The sequence below is a fragment of the Salvia hispanica genome, chromosome 4 (assembly GCF_029641045.1).
Source record: "Salvia hispanica isolate PSC_SH4W2 chromosome 4, Shi_PSC_v1, whole genome shotgun sequence".
In the NCBI taxonomy this organism is placed as follows: domain Eukaryota; kingdom Viridiplantae; phylum Streptophyta; class Magnoliopsida; order Lamiales; family Lamiaceae; genus Salvia; species Salvia hispanica.
Window position 1 is genome coordinate 42,575,508 of NC_142695.1, and position 20,739 is coordinate 42,596,246.

Sequence of the window (20,739 nt, forward strand, 5' to 3'; positions counted from 1 at the left end):
ACCGAAATAGTAAACTGTATCAAATTTTGGGGGACGGAGGTAGTAGTATTTTTTGAGAGATCATTAACTTAAATACCATAAAAATTTAGGGATCAATAGGATCATGTATTTAATGTGTAAGAGCATTAGCATTATTTAGTTAGTTAAATTAGGGATTTGCGTCTTTTCCATATTTTTGTTTTCTTGTTCATTAAATTAGTTATTAGCATTATAAATAGGAGTTATTGTAATTATTTGAGAAATCAATCAAGAATATCAACATTAATTATCGTTCATTGGCTTCTCCAAAGTGAGAAAACCGTCTTGCTTGACGGGCGAGTGCGAGTCGGGCACTCGCCCGCGACAGATATTTATCGATCGCCGATCTACGGACGTCGATCAGCTCGATAGGAGGTTTATCCTATCAAATTGGTGCTTTCATCACGATCTCACCCTCCAAAACACAGATCGAATCACAGCTATGTCACTGCCCGACGGGAATCCACCGCGCACAACAACTAGTCACACCGATCGATCCATAGCTGCGTCGTTTGCTGACGGGAATCCACCCGCGCACAACAACTAGTTATACCATCTCAAACCAAGCTGCGCCGCTGCCTGGCGGATGATGTTCCTCGCACAACACCAGATTTGGTTGTCGAGTTCCCACCTTGAGGACAAGGTGGATTTCAACCGTGGGGGAGTTGATACAAGCATTGACATTATTAAGTTAGTTAAATTAGAGATTTGCGTATCTTTTCCATATCTTTGTTTTCTTGTTTATTAAGTTAGTTATTAGAAGAAAAAAAAAGCTTAGTTATTAGCATTATAAATAGGAGTTATTGCAATCATTTGAGAAATCAATCAAGAATATCAATATTAATTATCGTTCATTGGCTTCTCCAAAGTGATAAAACCGTCTTGCTTGACGGGCGAGTCGGGCACTCGCCTGCGACAGATATTTATCGATCGCCGATCAGCTCGATAGGAGGTTTATCCTATCAAACAGCCAATTTTGAACAAAATTAATTTCGTTCAAGCATGCAATTAACCTCATGATCAAAGATTAGTACTCCATCATTACGCGATTATTAATATTTGACGAGATTGAACATGTGAAAGGGGAAAAGAATGTCAAGGAGACAAATGTGTCAAATCGTTGAGTCATAAATCCATATTGACTAATATCAACCGCATAACACAAGAATTATTAGCTTGCATTATGCTCAATCTTGACTTTTGCCAAAAGTCAGCTTCTTCTCCTTTTCTAGTGTTTCATGAATGTTGGATATTTCATATGGATTAGTACAGTAATAATATTTTTTATATTTCCATATTGACGGACAGGGTTGGTCTTAATGAATTTCGGAACACTGCTCACTACTACTTTACATATTAATTCTTATTTTTATTTTTATATATAACATATATATACCCCTATATGGGGATGTGATCATATCATAACCCATATTTATGGTGATAATCTAATAACCCTCATTTATTGGACGAAAAGTATCATTTTATAGACAGAATATCATTTTATGGAATAAAAGTATCATTTTATGCATGCTGGAAAAATATCATTTTATCGTGTATAAATATCATTTTTAGTAAAAATGATACTTTTGACCCATAAAATGATAGGGTTATTAGGTTATCACATAAATATGAGTTATGATATGATCGCACCCTTTTAAGGGGTGAGTGGCCCATTTCTAATATGGTATCAGAGCGGGCCCAAGTCGATGATGAATTTCTCTTTATTTCTTATCTACCTCACGAGTGGAAGACCGATGTCCTTTCCGGCCCACATCGATGATGGTTCTCTCTTATCTCTTGCATTGCCTACCCACGTGATGGAAGACCGATGTCCTTTCCGGCCCACACGTGAGGGGGCGTGTTAAATTCTCTCAATTTTGTCCCACATCGACTTGGTGATGATCCAATCTAATCTATATAAGTGTGGATAACTCTCCCCCTTATGAGGCCTTTTAAGGGGTGAGTGACCCATATATATATATATATATATATATATATATAAACTAGAGACCAAATCTGGGCCATTAGATCTAGTTTTTTTTGATGAGATGTGCTGCTGCGAAATTTTTTTCTTCTTCATTACTAGCCCATGTTACTTCATTATATAGGTTTATTACTTCATTCTGTACTTCAAATGCTTCTACACATACTTCATTCCAACAATTTATTACATTATTCAATGTGTTTATTAAATCATATTAGCGCCATGGCGTTGGTGATAGATATTGTAGAGAGAAAGACCGACAAGCATTAGATCTAGTTTTTTTGATGAGATGTGCTGCTGCGAAATTTTTTTCTTCTTCATTACTAGCCCATGTTACTTCATTATATAGGTTTATTACTTCATTCTGTACTTCAAATGCTTCTACACATACTTCATTCCAACAATTTATTACATTATTCAATGTGTTTATTAAACCATATTAGCGTCATGGCGTTGGTGATAGATATTGTAGAGAGAAAGACCGACACGCAACGGCGAAACCACATTTACGTACTGAATGAAGTAAAAACCTACTGGAATGAAGTAAAAACTCACTAGAATGAAGTAAAAACCTACTAGAATGAAGTAATACATTCTGGAACGAAGTTAAATCTTCGTAACATGTTAGTATGACTTATTTACCTTCGGATGAATTAAAATAGGCTCGTGATGAAGGCGAAAATAATTTATAAATTTCTGTATTTTATCCATAAAAAACTAGATCTAAAAGCCCTAATTTGGTAGGGTTCGGTGGTTCGGTCTTTAAGAGTGGATTTGTGGATAATAGGACTCTTATTTTTATAATAGTAATAATCCTAAATCATAAAATTAAGATCAATTGTAGTCCAAATTTAGTCTTGAATAGTTTTTTTAGGAAAAGTGATAATGTCGCTCGAGACTTATGTAATTAATTTATTACGGAGTTAACTGTTCAGTATTCCATTAATCCGTTCATACTCATATTTTATTATAAAACTAATATATAAAAGTAGAACTCACCTCCCACTAACTTTTTCAACTGATTTTTCATTATATTTCTTAAAACCCGTGCCCGGTCAAAGTGAGGCAATCTTTGTGAGACGGAGGGAGTAATTTATTACGGAGTTAACTGTTTGGTATCAAGAATTATGAAAAATCATAAGCTGGTGAAATAATTTATTAAATTGAATAAAATCTGAATTGTTTCTCCTGAATTTGAGTGAACTATCACATAAACTCAAATGTATTTACGGGGATGAAATTCATTGCATCATTATTAGTTTACGTCGCAAATCGCAATTGAACTCTTGTTTCCTCAAAGTCGGAGTGGGGCACTCCACCCGCACGCGCAGCTGCCGCGTGGATCCCACTCGTTGACTTGTTTTGTTTGTTGAAAATGAGAAACGAAGGTCAAAAGGATTGACGGCAGCCAACACCCAATTCAAAAGTCTCACCCTCGTTACTGTGTAAAACAGTACTACATATTCTTCCATAAATATTTTATAGTTTTACATATGTTTCGCATTAAATATTTTTCTATATTAAGTAAGTAAATTTGACATCGGTTAATTTATTTTATGGAATTGTTAGCATATTTCAATTAAATTTTACGTAGGAAGAAACAAAAAATATATCGTGTGTTTGTAAATTACAAGGTTACGATTGGATATTTATGAATTCAAAATAATTATGGCAATTTCACAACACTCCCTCCATCCTAACTAACTTGGGTCATTTCAAAAAAAATTTTTATAAGAAACAAAACATCTAATTTTATTTTATTATCATTTAGCTCATTCAACACAATTTCTTAATCTCCGTGTCCAAAAGAAGTGACCTAATTTACTTGAGACGAAGGGAGTAGTAATTAATCTAATCTATAACTTAGTTTCTTTAAAAAGTGAAGTTCAAATTTGGTACCTACAAAATTGCACTTTGTACCTTTTAGGATCGAACTATAAAAAATATCACTGGAGGTATTTGAATTTGAAAAATGAGTATTATTTTAGGTCCTTAATTTTCATTTACACCCCTGAGCATAAAAAAAATAAAAACTATCTTCTCTCTCCCCTCTTTTTTCATGTGCTACTATATATATAACAATTAAATTTTCATAATTTAGATATTAGTATAAAAATTGTACTAGTATAATTTGCTCATTGATAAATATTCTATAGTTTGAAAATACTTCAAGATTGTGCAAGGTGGTTTGGTACATGTAATTTTCGAAGAAAATAAATAATGTTGACTTCAACAATATAATTTGTTGTTAAAGATTGTTCATATTGTTCAAGCCAAGACAATATTACCTAAATAAGTGTCATTTAAATAGTACTCCCTCCGTCCCAGAGAAGATGTCACACTTGAGAAATGGCACAGGATTTTAGGAGATGTTATTTTGTGTGTTAAGTAGTGAGAGAAAATATAATTTTATAATTAATGTGAGAAGAAACTTTTTCCAAAAGAGAAAATGTGACATCTTTTGTAGGACAAACTAAAAAGGAAAGTGTGACATCTTTTGTGGGACGGAGGGAGTAGTATGAAAAAAGAGGAGAGAGGATAGAGAGAGAGAAGAAAAGTTACGTGAGAAAGAAAATACAGGAGAAATTATGAGAAAAAATAAATAAAAGAAAGTCTTTTATGTCATTTTTAAAGTTCAAGGGATAAAATGAAAATTAAGAAATTTAAATGATCAATATTTTTTCTAATTCAAAATATACATGTAACAATATTTTTCTTAATTCAGAAATTTAAAATATATAAAATGCATTTTTCAAAGACTAAATCTAAAGTTCATTCTATATCCAACCTCATTATGATTTGTACTAAATGTTATGTGTTGAGACTTCAAATATTGTTTATAAAGCCAGCCATTATACGCATATACTTGGATTTGATAATAATGCTATTTACCGCTACTGGAATATATCAATCACACCTTTGTACGATATATTATGACGTCATAATAAACGCAAGCATTCAACAACAACAACAAACTTAATTTTATTTCATGCCGACCGTATCATATTATATCATGTGTAGTTTTGATAATACTACTCCACTATATAAGTATAATGTAAAAATGAGGCTTTTAATAATTGAATCAAGTAGGACATGAAATAGTAGTTACTAATGTGGAGAGGCATATTGACTATTGCCACATCCTTTTCCATTTACTGCAATCCAATTGTAAACCAAAAAAATCAACATTAATAAGATTTTTAGCTATATATATGCAAAAAATTAAAATAGCTAGATTGCCACCTGATTTAAAACAAAAAAGAATTAACCATCAAAAACTAAAGCTAATTAAATTATAAGTAGTATTAGAGACGACAATGCATTTTTACTTTATACTATATTGCTATGATATGAATACAAATAATTAGAAGGGGGGTGAATATATTGTGCCAAGCAGACCAATAAACTGACATATATCCATTACGTCTGGATAATGGAAGCATGGTCCTCCTGTCCTGTATAAAGTAAGTATATTTAATGACAAAATTGAAACTATTTCCGTTCTCAATTTGATGTCTCCACACAAACACTTGTTGATATTGTCGTCACCACCTTCAACCTTCAGCCTTCAGGAGAGGGGCTCCTGTGTTTGTCTGTTTGAGAGAGAGAGAGAGAGAGAGAGAAATGATGGCTTTTGTGAAATTGAATCTGGTGGTATTATTAGTCACTGATATTGACTCCACCACTGGTGTGGAAATTCCCTTTAATTTCTTCCTCAATACTAAGGATACTAAATGACAAGAAATGCTTATATTACATATAATATTAATTTTTAGCAATTTTCTGATTGGACTCATCCTCTATTTTTTCAGCCTCTAATTAACGTTAGGTTCATGAGTACTGTATAATCTGTATTGTTTGAAGGAATTACGAGTACATTAATTTCTAACTCATGTTTAGTCCTCATTCCTCAAGCAGCAAATTTTTTTGATTAATTTACAGTAGTTTAATTGCCTTAGCCTCTGAATTCTAAAAAATACACTATTTTAGTTTATGTACTAAGCATGACCCTAATGTTTACGTATTTTACAAATTTACGGAATCATCATATAATTATTACTTAAAAATTATAATATTATATCATAAATATTTGTAGTAGTTAAAAGTTTATACTCCATAAATCTTAGTAATACAGTATGTCATATTTTGTGTTTAATTAATCTGTATCATATTAATACGATAATGACTAGATATGCACAAATTCTTGTTGAATGATATCAATATTTAAAAAATATGATTGACTAAGAAGGGAAATTGTTTTGAAGATGACCTAGTTGGAAAAAAAAGTCAACCACAATTTGTGATATTTATTTGTTGAAATGACAAGTACATGTATAAATAGAATGATGCTTTCGTTATACTAATAAATAGGAGTATGAGTGTTGAAGCGTAAGAGCTAGCGAGTTTGGTTGAGAAAATAAAAAAGTGATCATTGCAGGCATGGCAGATGAGTTGGAGGCAGGAAACGGAAGCTGGTGGGATACACCAAGAATGAGCAGCACCACCTCCACCACTTTAAATGCCATCGCCAGCTACGGTTGGCCGTCGGATTCCGCCACCACCTCTACCGGTTTGCAAATGATGGGATTAGGCCTGGATTTGGATTGGAACCAAGCTTTATTGTAAGCCTTCCTTTCACTATTTTCATTATATAATTCTATTCAATTCAGAGGAGTACTGTATTATTTATTTTTTGGTTTGATTGAAAAGTAGAGATGAAAAAGGGGTAACCGATTTAACTTCAAACATCGCCTCCGAATCCTCTCAAATAAACCGCGGGTTTCAGCCCCACTTTAGCAGTCAGGCGAGTTCCAACGACAGCACCGTCACATCGCGGAGTTTAAGCACCTCTTTTCAGGTGGACTCCGGTGCTGCCTACGCCCTCTTGTTATCGGAAAATCAGCAGCACTCTAGCTATCAAAACCCAACCATATCGAATTATCCATATCAGCCCCAGGCTGATCACCATTTGCATGTCACTCCCTTCTGGAACGCGCCGGCCCCCATGACATCCAGCTTTTTCCCGCCCTTACAAAATCAGAATCCATCCTTGGATGCCAAACCAAAGGTATTTCTAAATCTTACTTTACCAGATTAGGGTTTGTTTCCATTTCCCCGCATCAATATTATTTGTGTGAATCAGCAGGGCAAGGACGGAGGGCGGGAATTAACCAAGAAAAACAGCACGAATAAAAGGGCGCGAAGCGAAACACCACCGCCTTTTCCAGCTTTTAAGGTATGCATATGTTGAGCTTTTGGTAAAGATGAATCTCTGAAATTCAGCTTTTCTTTTCCTTTCATTATTGAGTTGAGAATGAGATTAATGATTTCTGGATTAGGTGAGGAAAGAGAAGATGGGAGACAGAATAACGGCACTTCAACAATTGGTCTCGCCTTTTGGAAAGGTAAAGCTCTTCATCTCTAATCTCTTCAACTCAAAATCAAACATAAAATTTCTTTTCTTTTCTTTCAAGTTACTTATTATTTTGAAACAATTTTCAGACCGATACTGCTTCCGTCCTCTCTGAAGCGATTGAATACATCAAATTTCTCCACGAACAACTCACTGTAAGCCTCCTTCACCAATCACAGCTTCATTTTAAGTATAGTAATTTATAAATAAACTGAAATTAATATTCTTATATGAAATATAAGGCCTTAAGTGCACCCTACATGAAAAATGGAGCTCCCATGCACAATCAGCAGGTACATAAAATCTCCAATAAATTGCTAATTACTAATCTTCATTCATACCATGATTCAAACTTTAAAACATTTTATTAAAATTGTTATGGCAGAATAATCCAGAAAAATCGAAAGATCTTAGAAGCCGAGGGCTATGTCTGGTGCCAGTTTCGAGCACTTTTCCGGTGACGCACGAAACATCAGTCGACTTTTGGACTCCTACATTTGGTGGCACATTCAGATAAGCAAGCAAGTCTTCATCTAATCAAACTCCACTAATATCTAAGTAGCAGCTCACAGGTAGATGAGAAGCAAATGCAGAGACAGAAAGACTACATGATAAAATGTTTCAAGTATACTTTTTGGCCAAAGCGATGCAGCTTTCCCAAAAGATTAGTTTGCTAGCTAGGGAACAAACTGTTCGCAGAATATGTTAATTATATATAACCCTGTAATAATTGAAAAATTATGATTAAAAGCGTTGCTTAGAAATGATTACATAATGCTCTATGTTGTCCCTGAATTTGATTTAATTCAAAACTATAAATATTTCATGAATTAGAGTATCAAAGTTTTGTTGGTTGTAGCAAAAAATGAGCAGAAAAGGGAAAGGATAACAATGTAAAGGAGCTTTTGGTGGTGGTGAGAAAGAGCTGGCAGTGTTAGCTTTAGTGGTATTATATTTCTAAAGAGAAATGAAAAGGAATAATTTAATTCTAGTAGGGTAAATGGGAGTTCATTTGATTTGAAAATCTAGACTTTTAAGTTTTAATTATATGTTTGGAATAATAATATATGAGTGGGAAGTCAGAAGGGAATGTGGGGCCTATGTGCCAATGGCCATTGGCCACCCTCCTTTTTAGGGTTTATTATAAATTAAATGTTTAAAATTATTTCTTCCATAAGTAGGCCATGATGCTCATCATACATACATATCCACCGCCTATTTAAAAATTAGTTTATATATCTAGTAATTATCACTAGTAATAAATTATATTGAGGTTAATCATTAGTAAAATAGAGCATTCCTGTTGATTTGTACACGAGGCTCATGATCATACATATCAAGAGAATGTATTTCATGTGCTTGTAAAATGTTAAAGTTTGATATATGATGTTCCTATTATATTCCTTTTTCTTCATCCAAAATAATCCGTAATTGTAATTTTATTCTAGATGAAGAAAAAATATCAATTTAGTGAACAAGAGAAATGGAAAGCTATGAGTTTTTTGAAACGAATAAGAAAGGAATAATGAATCATTTCTACAGTACTTAAGAAGTAAAATGTCAACATATATAGCACAGTATATTTTGTATAGTAATTTTCATACTAGTACTACTCATGTAATAGTGTCTCCCACTAATTCGATTGGTACAAATTAGTGTGCAAGTCAAGTAAAACATATGTATATGGAAACCCAATATCAATGACGCAACATCATTCATCATCACATTATTCACATATCACTTGGAGGTGTCTTATAAGTATTTAGTTACAAATTCTTCACATATATTTTTTTAGAATTAACAAGATTACAAATAATTACCTACCTCATTTGTATATATGTTGTTTTGAGTTTTGGCACATCTAAGACACCAATTATTTAGGATGAAACGAGTAATTTGAATTATAACTAAAATGCAGAAAAGGGACATGATCATTTTCATTTGTATTATGAGAATTTCTGAACTATCATATAGAATCAACTTTTAGTTATTATGGTTCTCCTTTTCTTTTATGCAATAATAACTCATAAACACACAAACATTATTAGAATAAATGCAATGATACTGCACATAGCCCCGATTCAAGTATCTGGGATTATATTCTTAGGTGTAGAAATAATTGCTTTCCTTAGAAGCATATACGAACCATATTTGATCGATCTGTTCATTCTCCACAAAAGTTTATCCAAAACATTGTCCTTCACGTCATGCTTACGTATCTCTTGCCTCGCCTCTCTAAACCCTTGACATATTAAGAGCATTCACAATAGGGAGCTATCCCACCGCCGTGCGATACGGCGCCTATTGCGCGCCATAAGCAGTGGGGCGGCACTCAGCGGTGGCCGATGGGACGAGCATGGGAGTGGGCGCATGGCGGTTGGAACGACGCTCTCTCGGCACCTACTGTGGGCCGAATGAGAACCGTCCCGAATTTTATTTCTTCAACACTATATATACAACTCATTGCATTCATTTTCTTCACAGCTCTCATTCTCCGAAATCGTTTCTTTTTAATTGTAGTAGAAGTTTTTCTCCTTTTGTTTGTCTAATAAGTTTCGTATTTATTGTTTTTGTTGGATTTTTCTTTGAATAATTCTGTGATACAAAGATAGAGGTGTCAAGTGGGCCGGCCCGGCCCAGCCCGGCCCGGGCCCAGTAAAGCCCGGTGATATTTAGGCCCAGCCCAGCCTAGGCCCATGTCTGGAGCGGTCCGGGCCAGGCCGGGCCTGGGTTTTGGAATAAATGATGGGCCCAGCCCGATCCTGGGCCCAGTTGGGAAGTGGGCTGGGCCGGGCCAAGTTTACTAAATAATGGAAAGACTACTCACGCATTGCATATTTGCATGTACAAATCAATTTTCAAACTATGATATGAATTATGAAGTACTACAATTATGGAACTAAATTATGGGACTAATTACACACATTAAAATTTACACGCTTGAATACATAAATCAGTTTTCCCCTCCAATATTATATAATCTCACTATTCCCACAAAATTAGGAATCATGATATACTAGTATTGATATGCTAGTATTAATATACTAGTACTATAGTTATGGAAATATATTTAATACAAATATCTATTAATAACTACTATAGTTATGGAAATATATTTAATACAAATATCTATTAATAACTACTATCAATAATCATGCAAATATACGAAGATACACTAACCAAGCGTAATACAACCCAAATGAAGAACGAAGATAAAAAGTACAATAAACTAAATTGAAATAACAAAAACAATAATCAAAACTATAAACTGTAAAGATATAAGCCGAGTCGAGGAGTCCTCTTTCCGCAAGACGAGATATGCTCTGATAATGCTCTCGGATTGGCTTGTTGTCCCCAAAGATAAAACGGCTTCGTCTTGTTCGTTGCAGCACCGCAAACATAGCAAGCTCTGGCGAACTAGATGATGGCGAGGGCAGAGCTTCGATGGAAGACTATGCACAAAGAGGGAGAGAGCTATGCAAAATGATATGCAATCTTGTTGTGTCTAGTATTGTGTGTAGAATGCAATGGATGCATGCCTATTTATAGGCCAAGTCCACTCATTAGGCATTGATGGAGTCAACGGTCATTATGTGTGCCATGATGGCTTTGACTGTAACCGCCGGGGGTTACTAGCCGTTACGGGAGCTAGAGGAGACTGATGCACCTGGACACGCTACACGACGGGGTTCATAATGAACCTTTTGGTCACACGATACGTTGGGGTCCATCGGGGACCTTTTGTCACCCGCTATGCGTCGGGGTCCGTCGTGGACCTCTTGGGACCCACTATATGTCGGGGTCCGTCGTGGACCTTTTAGCACCCGTTGTGCACTTGGGTCCACTATAATTATTACACGTAATAATGTGGGATGCTTAACTCTTTTAATTAATCCCTTGGTTTTATCTCATAGCTCCTTTATAGCTCAGCACTGTGACAAACTTTAATTCATAATTTCTCATTCACCGGGAATCGGTTTAGAGAAAATGAATATACCACGGACATCTACTCCAAAAGTAGATCGTCGCTATTGCATTTAATTTTACAAAATTAAATGTCTCGTCACATTTATATTGGTCAAAGTCCATTGACCAAACACGATTCCGACAGTTTTAATATTTGATAAACACCAACAATTAGAATGAATTAAATGGGAGGGCTGCGGGCTGTTGGAGGGTTGTGGGAGAGATGTGAGGTTGGCTAACAATATGGCAAGAGGTATTTTTGGAAGGATTGGGGAGGCCTTATTAGAGCATCCACAATAGGGTGGACACTTTTACGTTTTTTGTCCATAGCCACATTATATTTGTCCACGGCCACAAAAAAAAGTTTCCGCAGCAATAGTGGACACTTTTTTTAACCACATTTCACTTTATTTTATTTGTTGTATATTTTAATTCAATTACAATTAAAATTATCGGACTAAAAATAATTAGATAAAAACGGCTAATAAAACAAATTAAAATTGAAAACTAAATTTTCGTCGGATTAAAGTAAGGGGAAAATTACAACGAAAATTTGATCTACGGAAAATCACACATGTTCTTCACGTTACGCCGCCTCCCCTACGTGCCCAGACCTCTTCAATCAAATCGACCTGGAGTTGGTCATGTGTTGTGCTCCTGCGTATATCAGCGAAACGTTGGATCAGATATTCATTACTACGTGGTACACCCATCCGGATCTGCGCGGAGGCAACGCCGTGACTTGTACTTGCACCATCTTCCGGTGTCCAACGTTCTGCAGCAAATCCTTCATCTTCTATTATCATATTGTGCAATATGATACATGCTAACATAATATTCGCGACATCATCTTCGTGCCAAACTCGTGCCGGGCAGCGTATAATGGCCCATCGCGCTTGGAGCACACCAAAAGCTCGCTCAACATCTTTCCTAGCGGCCTCTTGTTTTCGCGCAAAATATTGTCTCCTCGCTCCAGCCGGTAGGCGAAGTGTCTTGACGAATACGGGCCAACGAGGGTATATTCCATCCGCCAAATAGTATCCCCCGCGATACTGCGTGCCGTTTGCTACGAAACTGATCTCTGGACCCTCTGCCCGGCACTCATCATTGAAGAGAGGCGACGACTGCAGAACGTTGATGTCGTTGTTCGAACCTGCAACACCGAAATACGCATGCCAGATCCGCAAACGGTAGCCAGCAACGGCTTCCAGGATCAAAGGATGTTTGCTTTTGAAACCAGTAGTGAACCGGCCTTTCCACGCCACCGGGCAGTTTTTCCACTCCCAATGCATGCAATCAATGATGCCCATCATCCCTGGGAAACTGTGCACCGCACCGTGCATATCTAGCAGTCTCTGGCACTCATCAGAGGTTGACTTTCGTAGGAACTCCGGACCAAAGACTTCCCGCATGCCCTTACAAAACTGTCGGAGCACCTCTAGACTAGTCGTCTCACCCATCTGTAGGTATTCGTCAAACATATCAGCCGGTCCGGCATAGGCAAGCTGCCTTATTGCAGAGGTGCATTTCTGAAAAGTAGACAGTCCGATCCGGCCAGTGCAATCACTCCGGAGGTTGAAGCAACCGTACCGGTCCGCCAATGTCGTCGCTATATGGGTGAAGAGCGGTCGCGACATTCTGAAACGCCGACGGAAAATCTCAGCTGGGTAACGGGGATTAGCGCTAAAGTAGTCTGCCATAAGCCGCTCAGCCGCTCCGACATGGTCTCGTGGGATTGTCCGACGATGACGAATCTCACGAGGGATCGCCGCCGCCGCCAGTTCCGCCTCCAATTCTGCCGCCGCCTCATCCTCCTCGTCGGCTTCCCTCTGCACCTCTTGAATCAAAGAATCCCATGCTTCATTCCACAAATCATCCATAAATAGTAATGGAAATCCACAAATTTTTAGAGATAGAAAAATTGGATAGAAAGTGAAATGGGTGTGAAGATGTGTGTGGAGAGAAGATGAAAATGGATAGAATATTTATAATAAAAATAATTAAAAATTCAAAATTAAAAAAAAAAATGGAAATCGGCGACCGCCGCGGCGGTTTCGCCGTGCAATAGATAGCCGTGGCGGCCGCCGCTTTTCTCTCTCCTCCGGCTCGTCCTCGGCGCTTTCGGGGCGAAAGCCCTTCCGCCTCCGAGGCGGCCGCTTCCACCACAATAGACAGCCGCGGCTTAGCCGCGATCGGGGCGGCCGCCCCTATTGTGGATACTCTTATGTTGCGAGTGATGGCATGACTTATCACTAAAATTAATCGAATTTTTTAATTAATGTGTAACTAAGTAAAGTGATTGGTTATGTGAAATGTATTCCCTACGTCTCATAGAACTAGACATTTTAGGATCGATGCGAATTTTAATACCCATCGTTCCACGTTACTTGATGCGTTTCTTTTCCGCACGAGATTTAAGAAAGTTGTGTTTAGTGAGTTAAATAAAATAAAGTTGAGGAGAGAGTAAAGCAAGAGAGAGTAAAGTAAAAGAAAGAGTAAAGTGTGTGATTAGATGTTTTGTTTTTAGCCAAAAACATAAATGACTCAAGTAACTTGGGACAATCCAAAATAGAATACTACTCAAGTAACTTAGGACTAGGGAGTACTACATATAATTCGTAAAATAAAAGAAAAGAAAAAATAGTTGAAATATTGTTAGTGGATGGTGGGACCCAAATTATCAGCGGTAATAATTTATGAAAATATTTTTATGTATGGATATAGACTATTTCTATGGAACATAGGTAAAAGGGGATGTCTATCTCTATAGGACGAATGAGTATTATAGTAGTATTAATTAAACATGTGGACGATGTCATTCTTAACAAATAAAGATGTAGAACTTCTAGGGAGTTATTATAAGATATCTGGAATATGTTTACAATATTGGAAAAAAATTCAAACAGAAACTAAATCGTAGCTAATAACTACAAAGTTAATTCAGTGTTCGATTGTCAATCTTAATCATTTGAAAATGTTTACAATATTGGAAAAAAATTCAAACAGAAACTAAATCGTAGCTAATAACTACAAAGTTAATTCAGTGTTCGATTGTCAATCTTAATCATTTGATTTTTCAATCCTAATGTTGATATTTGGTCTTAAGCAATAAGATAGTAGTTCATAGTATTTCAGATGTAATTTCATCAATAAGCTTCCAACCATGTTAACTATCAAAATATCACTTAATATAATTTGGCCATATTGTAAAACCAATTGATTATCAGAAACTTAATAAGTGTGTTGCATACTATATCAAACCTTACAGATAGAACTACGAAACTTGGAAAACATATACGAATACAAGACATAAATGAACTGATGTCACTAACAGCAGTATGTTTATTTCAGTCCCTAAACATGCTAAACCTTAACTAAAACTCTTATGGTCAAGTCATGTACATCCAAGAATGAAATATATAAACATGAACACAAGGTACTAGGATTAGAAGATTCAAGTTTCCTACAAAACAATGCACCGATCCCATCTATGCCCGAAAAGAGATAACCAAGCTCTACCAATCAACTCAACGACCCTCCATCATAGTGATGGTAATATCATTGACCGAATGTGATGCATTCGTGGGGGACGACGAGCATGCACTTGGAATTACATCTATGAGAAAAGCAGGCTCCTTCGGCTGGGGTAACATACTCTCTCCATTCAACATCAGCACCACTGTTGACATATTTGGTCTATCATCTGGATTCTGCTGGATGCACAGGAGACCTACATGTATGCACCGCATCACTTCATGTTGACCGAGTGCACCATCCAACAGAGGATCAATCAGTTCCAGCGTCCTGCCTTCTCTCCACATTTGCCATACCTAGCCAGACAAAATGCCTTATTAGAAAATGAAGAAGATGAAATAATTCTTCCTTATCCTTCAAGTTGCTTACATATCCTATTAGATTGCTGTGGTAATTATGTGGATTGTCCAATCTCGTAGTGTTCTTTTTTCCACTCACAATCTCCAAGAGTAGAATGCCAAAACTAAAAACATCAGATTTCACCGAGAACAAACCATATAAGGCGTATTCTGGTGCCATATAGCCACTGCAGGAAACCATTCACATTATAAAATGATGAAACCATAGAATATAAATCTTACTACTATGTTATAAGTTGAATCACATACTATGTACCAACTATTCTTCTGGTTTTGGCTTGACTTTGATCTCCACCAAAAGGTCTAGCCATCCCGAAGTCAGAAATCTTCGGGTTCAGTGTATCATCTAGTAATACATTACTAGCCTTGAGATCTCTGTGGATGATTCTCAATCTCGAATCCTGGTGAAGGTAAAGAAGACCCCGAGCAATGCCACATATGATGTTGAAACGCTGGGTCCAATCTAATAGTGACCCTCTTGATTGATCTGATATGTTATAATCAAGTCAATGCAATAATCTTTTTATATACTGACAGACTCTGTGCAAACTAAACTACAAGGCAATGACAGAAATATATTGTACGAACCAAAGATAGATGAGTCCAAACTTCCGTTGCACATGTATTCATAGATCAATATTTTCTCATCCTCTTCAATGCAGCAAGCCAGAAGCCTCACAAGATTTCTGTGCTGAAGTTTAGCAATCAGTTTTACTTCATTTTTGAACTCGTCTAGCCCTTGTCCTGAACTCTTAGAAAGCCTTTTTACAGCAATATCTTTCCCATCCATCAGTACACCCTGAAAGTTGGACTAGTAAGTGGGTAAGTAGATTCATTTCCGAAAGACATTCACTCCCTTATACTCCATTATTAGTTAAGTATCAAAATACCGACTGACCACAAATTCCATATATTAGGACTCGTGTCTCTTCTCCATATTATTTGAGTTCTATATTTATCAAGAGAACAAAAATTATGGTAAGATCATCACCTTGTAAACCGGTCCAAACCCACCTTCACCAAGCTGATTGTCCACCGAGAAATCTCCAGTGGCCCGGGCTACTGTGGCCAAGTCAAGTAAGGGTAGGCCAAGATCTTCTCTTTCAGCAACAGCACCGTGACCAACTTGTCCTTCATCTTTATCTGTGGATGTTGGAAGAATTTATTAAATAATAATCTCTCTGGTATTTGAAGACTCATTTGCTGGACACGAGAGATGTAAATTGGTTACAGGCACAGCACAATCATAACGAATGCATATAACAGTAACAAATGTCAGAACATCACTAACAAAAACGAACGAATCAGATTTTTTTTTTGAAATGCTGTTTGTTACTTTCTAAATGTCATGAAAGTGTTTTAAAGCCAAAGCTTAAGAAACTATTTATTCTCCAAGTAAATATGTCTGTACTACTGCTGCTGCTGCTGCTTCTTCTTCTGTGCATGATCTAAATGTGCATTAACTTATATTCTGGATTTCATTTTTTCTTTACTTTCTTTGAATATCAGAACATTCTAGCATTTGCCAAAAATATGTTAAGCCAGCAGAGAATATTGTAGCAATTTCTTGAACAGGTTTAAGAGTCTTAGCTTGTTGGTATTATGATCAATATCAATATATAGTCTAGACATGAAGAAAAAAGTCAAGCAAATTCCGAAAGAGAAAATGGCAAATGAATGTCTTCTAACGCTGAGAGAAGACAGAAATTTATCAGTGCATTTACCTTTTCCTTTCATCCTTCCTCTGAAAAGATAGCAAGTAAGAAGAAGCAATACACATATAGGAACCATAACCACAGATATTACCAGCCGCAACCTGTTTACTGCCAAAAGTATTTGATCTTGATCAGCACTACAGAAAATATGTACCCTCATGGAGCATGGTTTGTAGACAGGGCTGAGTCGTAGCACTATCCTACTGATACTGTTATGAAAAACACACCTTGCTTTGAAGATGGCACCCGCATATGGATATCCTGGCCACCATCGGAAAGCTTTCTAATATCAATTAGATCTTCAAACCAAAGGACACATCCGGACCCTCGTCCACTAATATCCGAGTTTGAGTAAGCCATACAAGAGCAATTCTTCAAGCATGTCTCCTTGCATTTTTTCAAATCCATGCTTTCATTTACCCATGTATGTGTAGTATCTGGAAGTTTCACACCCGAAATTCTGATGAAATCATGTTTTCTAGCGCAGTCTAAAGGCTCCTCTCGGATGCATCCTTGTGACCAGTCCATAGATTTCCAGCTACTGTCAACCTTTGGCTTGAAACCTTCTAAACATTGGCAAGCAGGTGAGTCGCTGATGACACACAATCCATTAGCACCACATAAACTGTAAGTGTCACAGTAGTCACGTGGTACTGAAGAATACAGCTTCCAAGACATCTCTGTTTCAACCCATACGTACCGCTGGCGAGCCATGGCGGTTTCATTCACAACAAGCCTTGTAATCACTGATTTATTCAGGAGTTGAAAGGTATAGTAAACCTCTTCCTTGTTAGATACAAACTTGAACTCGTAAACAGGATTCTTTTTCATCGAAAGAGCACCACTAAATCTCAGACCATTCCATGGACCCCCTCGGTAAAACTCTCTGGTGCCTCTATACATCACTAACTGTGGATACGCATCAAGTTCCACACCACTGCTAAATTCTCCAGGAGCCGGATCATCAGAACTCTTCCACGCAGTAATACGCCTGTTAAGACGAGTTCTCAAGTCCCATCCTAACTTCATACCTGGCATCATTGTATCAGATGGATAATCAAAACTCTGCCACAAGTAATTATCAGCACTTTCATCTTTCGTATCTCTCACAACAAGATTTCCAAGATCAAGAAGTTGCAAAAATGGATCCTGAGCCACCCTTGCTGAACTTGTTGACCAAACCACACTGTTAGATCCATTCGAAAGTACCAGACTGCTTGTGTTATTGATCACCAATAAGCCAGACGAATCCTTAATAGGGCTTTCCCTATTCGCAACCCAAACAACAGTTCTAACAGGAATATTCTTGTACCAAATACCCAAGTACCTGTCCTTGGAACGACCTGGACTGAAAAACCCCAGCTCGAAATTTCCTCCATTTGACACCAGCGTCTCACCATCTCTAAGAGACTGCGATGCTTTCATACCATCAGTGAGAGCATAAACGTTCAACCACAGACAAGCTATACACAAACGAAGACACAAAGACAAATGATTATTCATGGAATCTGATATTTCCTTATATCTGCAAAGAATTTGAGGGGTCTGGGAGCAAGTATCATTCAAAGCTCTACAAGGAAAAATATATAATCATTTAGAAGATGATGCTGACATTTAGAGGCCCTTCCTCTCAGAAGTTTCATGTGGTCAAGAATTCCAGTCTCTGAGTGAAAAAGGCCAATACAAATCAACTTCTGCGTAGTTACAGAAAAGAATAAAATTTTAGCCACTTGTTATTTCTATATAATGTGCATACTCATAAGAAAACGACCTTTTTGTGTTAGGTAACATGACACCATTGCAAAATTCAGCAATTAAATACAGCTAGTTCTTTACTTTAAACAACTCTCAGTGTCAAATATTACATCCACCAAGCTAAGACCTAAGTAGGAAAACTCAAATCATTCAGAATCAGTTGTTCACAAATTACAGTGTACACTAACAAAAGAAGATAGTGTATGTAGCTATGCAGTGTATATAATGAATCTTTTAATTTATTCTGTCCGTTTCTGTGTAAATGGGAATAATCTCCACTAACTACAGTACTTCAAAAGAATTGGTAAAGTATAAAGAATTGGAAAGCAAAATGATTACAAAGTAAAGTTGAAATCTTGGAAAGCCTCCTCCTGTAGAAGAGCCTCCTCCAACAGAAGCTGAGATTGGTCCATCAGCTCTGGGCTCAATCTGAACATTAAGACACAAAACTCCATCTGATTCAGAGCGCCATCTCCGTCGAAATCCCCTTCTTTGAGCATACTGTAAAGATCATCATCAGACAATTCCTGGAGCCCCAAAAAAGCAGAATTGTTCTTCAAACTGTCAAATGTGATAACCCCTTTCTCGGAGTCCATCAATAACCGGAAACCGTTGCACAATTCGGCAAGCAATCCGTCGGCGCCTAGCTTCTCCGCCATGAGCGGGAAGAAATCTTGGAAATTTGGTTGCTGGATCGACGCCATCGAAGTAAAGTGAAAGTGTTTGTTTGGAATGAAGATAGTTGGTAATTAGCGATGATGATTTGACGAGAGGGAGCGGAGTTAATATATGATGAGGGAAAGGGGGTTTCGTAGAAGAAGAAGGGGCGGGAGTAGGACAGCTAGTTGACAGTAGTTTGGGTACACAATTGCGTAGAAATGGTCGACAATTGCGTATGTGCATCCCATTGCAATGGAAATTTCTCTGTCGGCGCCCATATATGATATACCCTTTTCCTTTTAATTATACACAATTCTAACGCGGTGATGATTTTTAATTTTTTATGTTTCTAACTTTTTTTTACCACTTTCCCAAATAAGTTTGCATAAAACGCCATAAACTATTTTGTTCGTCCTTAAACTTATGAATTTTCCAACTTTGAGAAAAAAAATTTAGAACTAAGTATTTAATCATGAAATATAATTTTGTTTATCAAATATTATGCAATGTGTCTCTTGCCATAACATTTGACTGAAAAGACAAGGAAAAACCCCATAATTTTAAAAAAAGAATAATAGAGCTTTACATAATCAAAGCTTTTTAAAAAGAGATTAGATTACAATTTACATCATTAATTGGTCCATATCCTTTGTCCTAGCAATAAGGAGGTCAGACATTATTGCACGGCGAGTTCGAGCCCTCTTGATATCATTTGTAATTTTCTTCTTTATATAGGAAATTTTTTTTTAAATACATCATTAATTGCACTAAAATTTGCATAGAATAAAGTACTAAAGCTCCCTAAACTTAAGAAGCAAGTCGATATAATTTGGTTTACCTAAGCTTTTTTTTTTTGTTATCGAATAGTATTATATCACGCTGATACACTGAATTTTGCAACTATGTTTGGCAATTCGTTGACACTACTAAAAAAATCTCTTTACTCTTCCTTTATATGTTGTTTGAATCATTCCGTGATGATTTCCTTTTCAGTTTCTTGAAATGCTACACGTATTATTTGCTTTAATTAGTCTTTTAAATCATTGTGGGCTTGTACATAAATCCAAAAAATCAGGGCTATAGGAATTAATCAATCTCTCGTTATATACATTTATTGCCGTGAATATTTTTGATAAATAATTCATATCTCTGAAACAAAATAGACATCGATTTATATTATTGCTAACAGCCAGGTGTACCAAAAATAAAATTTGATACTACTATTCTAAACTCCAAATATTTTTTAAATCTAGTGAAGTTTAACAATTATTTTGATCTGTTCTTGTTTATTGCAGAAAATAAAAGGGTTTTTGGCTTTTTAAACCAAAACCTTTC

General features: G+C 36.5%; 4 protein-coding genes across 11 annotated transcripts; 1 reads left to right on the forward strand and 3 right to left on the reverse strand.

Moving 5' to 3' along the window:
• Nucleotides 1–6,357: 6,357 nt before the first annotated feature.
• Nucleotides 6,358–8,190, forward strand: LOC125196568 (transcription factor bHLH112-like). 4 transcript variants are annotated; one of them, XM_048095135.2, is made up of 7 exons: nt 6,358–6,624; nt 6,713–7,070; nt 7,146–7,238; nt 7,342–7,407; nt 7,505–7,570; nt 7,658–7,708; nt 7,801–8,190. In XM_048095135.2, the coding sequence occupies exons 1-7, from the start codon at nt 6,443–6,445 to the stop codon at nt 7,930–7,932; spliced, it is 948 nt and encodes a 315-aa protein (XP_047951092.1). In that variant the 5' UTR covers nt 6,358–6,442; the 3' UTR covers nt 7,933–8,190. The 4 variants fall into 4 exon arrangements, with proteins under 4 accessions (XP_047951092.1, XP_047951093.1, XP_047951094.1 ...); XM_048095136.2 differs by having other exon boundaries at nt 6,359–6,624; nt 7,149–7,238; XM_048095137.2 differs by having other exon boundaries at nt 6,359–6,624; nt 6,716–7,070.
• Nucleotides 8,191–11,962: 3,772 nt separating this feature from the next.
• LOC125195176 (uncharacterized) lies at nt 11,963–12,841 on the reverse strand. Its single transcript, XM_089056751.1, has 2 exons — nt 12,571–12,841; nt 11,963–12,177 (listed from the first exon to the last, which is right to left on the reverse strand). The coding sequence occupies exons 1-2, from the start codon at nt 12,839–12,841 to the stop codon at nt 11,963–11,965; spliced, it is 486 nt and encodes a 161-aa protein (XP_088912877.1).
• A 1,850-nt stretch (nt 12,842–14,691) lies between these two features.
• Nucleotides 14,692–18,677, reverse strand: LOC125193657 (G-type lectin S-receptor-like serine/threonine-protein kinase At4g27290). 4 transcript variants are annotated; one of them, XM_089056372.1, is made up of 8 exons: nt 18,602–18,677; nt 17,217–18,452; nt 16,999–17,097; nt 16,266–16,417; nt 15,863–16,073; nt 15,524–15,761; nt 15,285–15,441; nt 14,692–15,211 (listed from the first exon to the last, which is right to left on the reverse strand). In XM_089056372.1, exons 1-8 carry the CDS (start codon nt 18,630–18,632, stop codon nt 14,909–14,911), a joined length of 2,427 nt encoding a protein of 808 aa, XP_088912498.1. In that variant the 5' UTR covers nt 18,633–18,677; the 3' UTR covers nt 14,692–14,908. The 4 variants fall into 4 exon arrangements, 3 of the variants coding, with proteins under 3 accessions (XP_088912498.1, XP_047947451.1, XP_088912499.1); XM_048091494.2 differs by having other exon boundaries at nt 15,863–16,085; XR_016128852.1 differs by having other exon boundaries at nt 15,071–15,211; nt 15,531–15,761; nt 15,863–16,085.
• LOC125193658 (calcium-binding protein KRP1-like) lies at nt 18,317–19,651 on the reverse strand. Of its 2 annotated transcripts, none has more exons than XM_089056374.1 (2): nt 19,084–19,651; nt 18,317–18,452 (listed from the first exon to the last, which is right to left on the reverse strand). In XM_089056374.1, exons 1-2 carry the CDS (start codon nt 19,446–19,448, stop codon nt 18,419–18,421), a joined length of 399 nt encoding a protein of 132 aa, XP_088912500.1. In that variant the 5' UTR covers nt 19,449–19,651; the 3' UTR covers nt 18,317–18,418. The 2 variants fall into 2 exon arrangements, with proteins under 2 accessions (XP_088912500.1, XP_088912501.1); XM_089056375.1 differs by lacking the exon at nt 18,317–18,452 and adding an exon at nt 18,550–18,683 and having other exon boundaries at nt 19,084–19,649.
• Between the last annotated feature and the right edge of the window lie 1,088 nt (nt 19,652–20,739).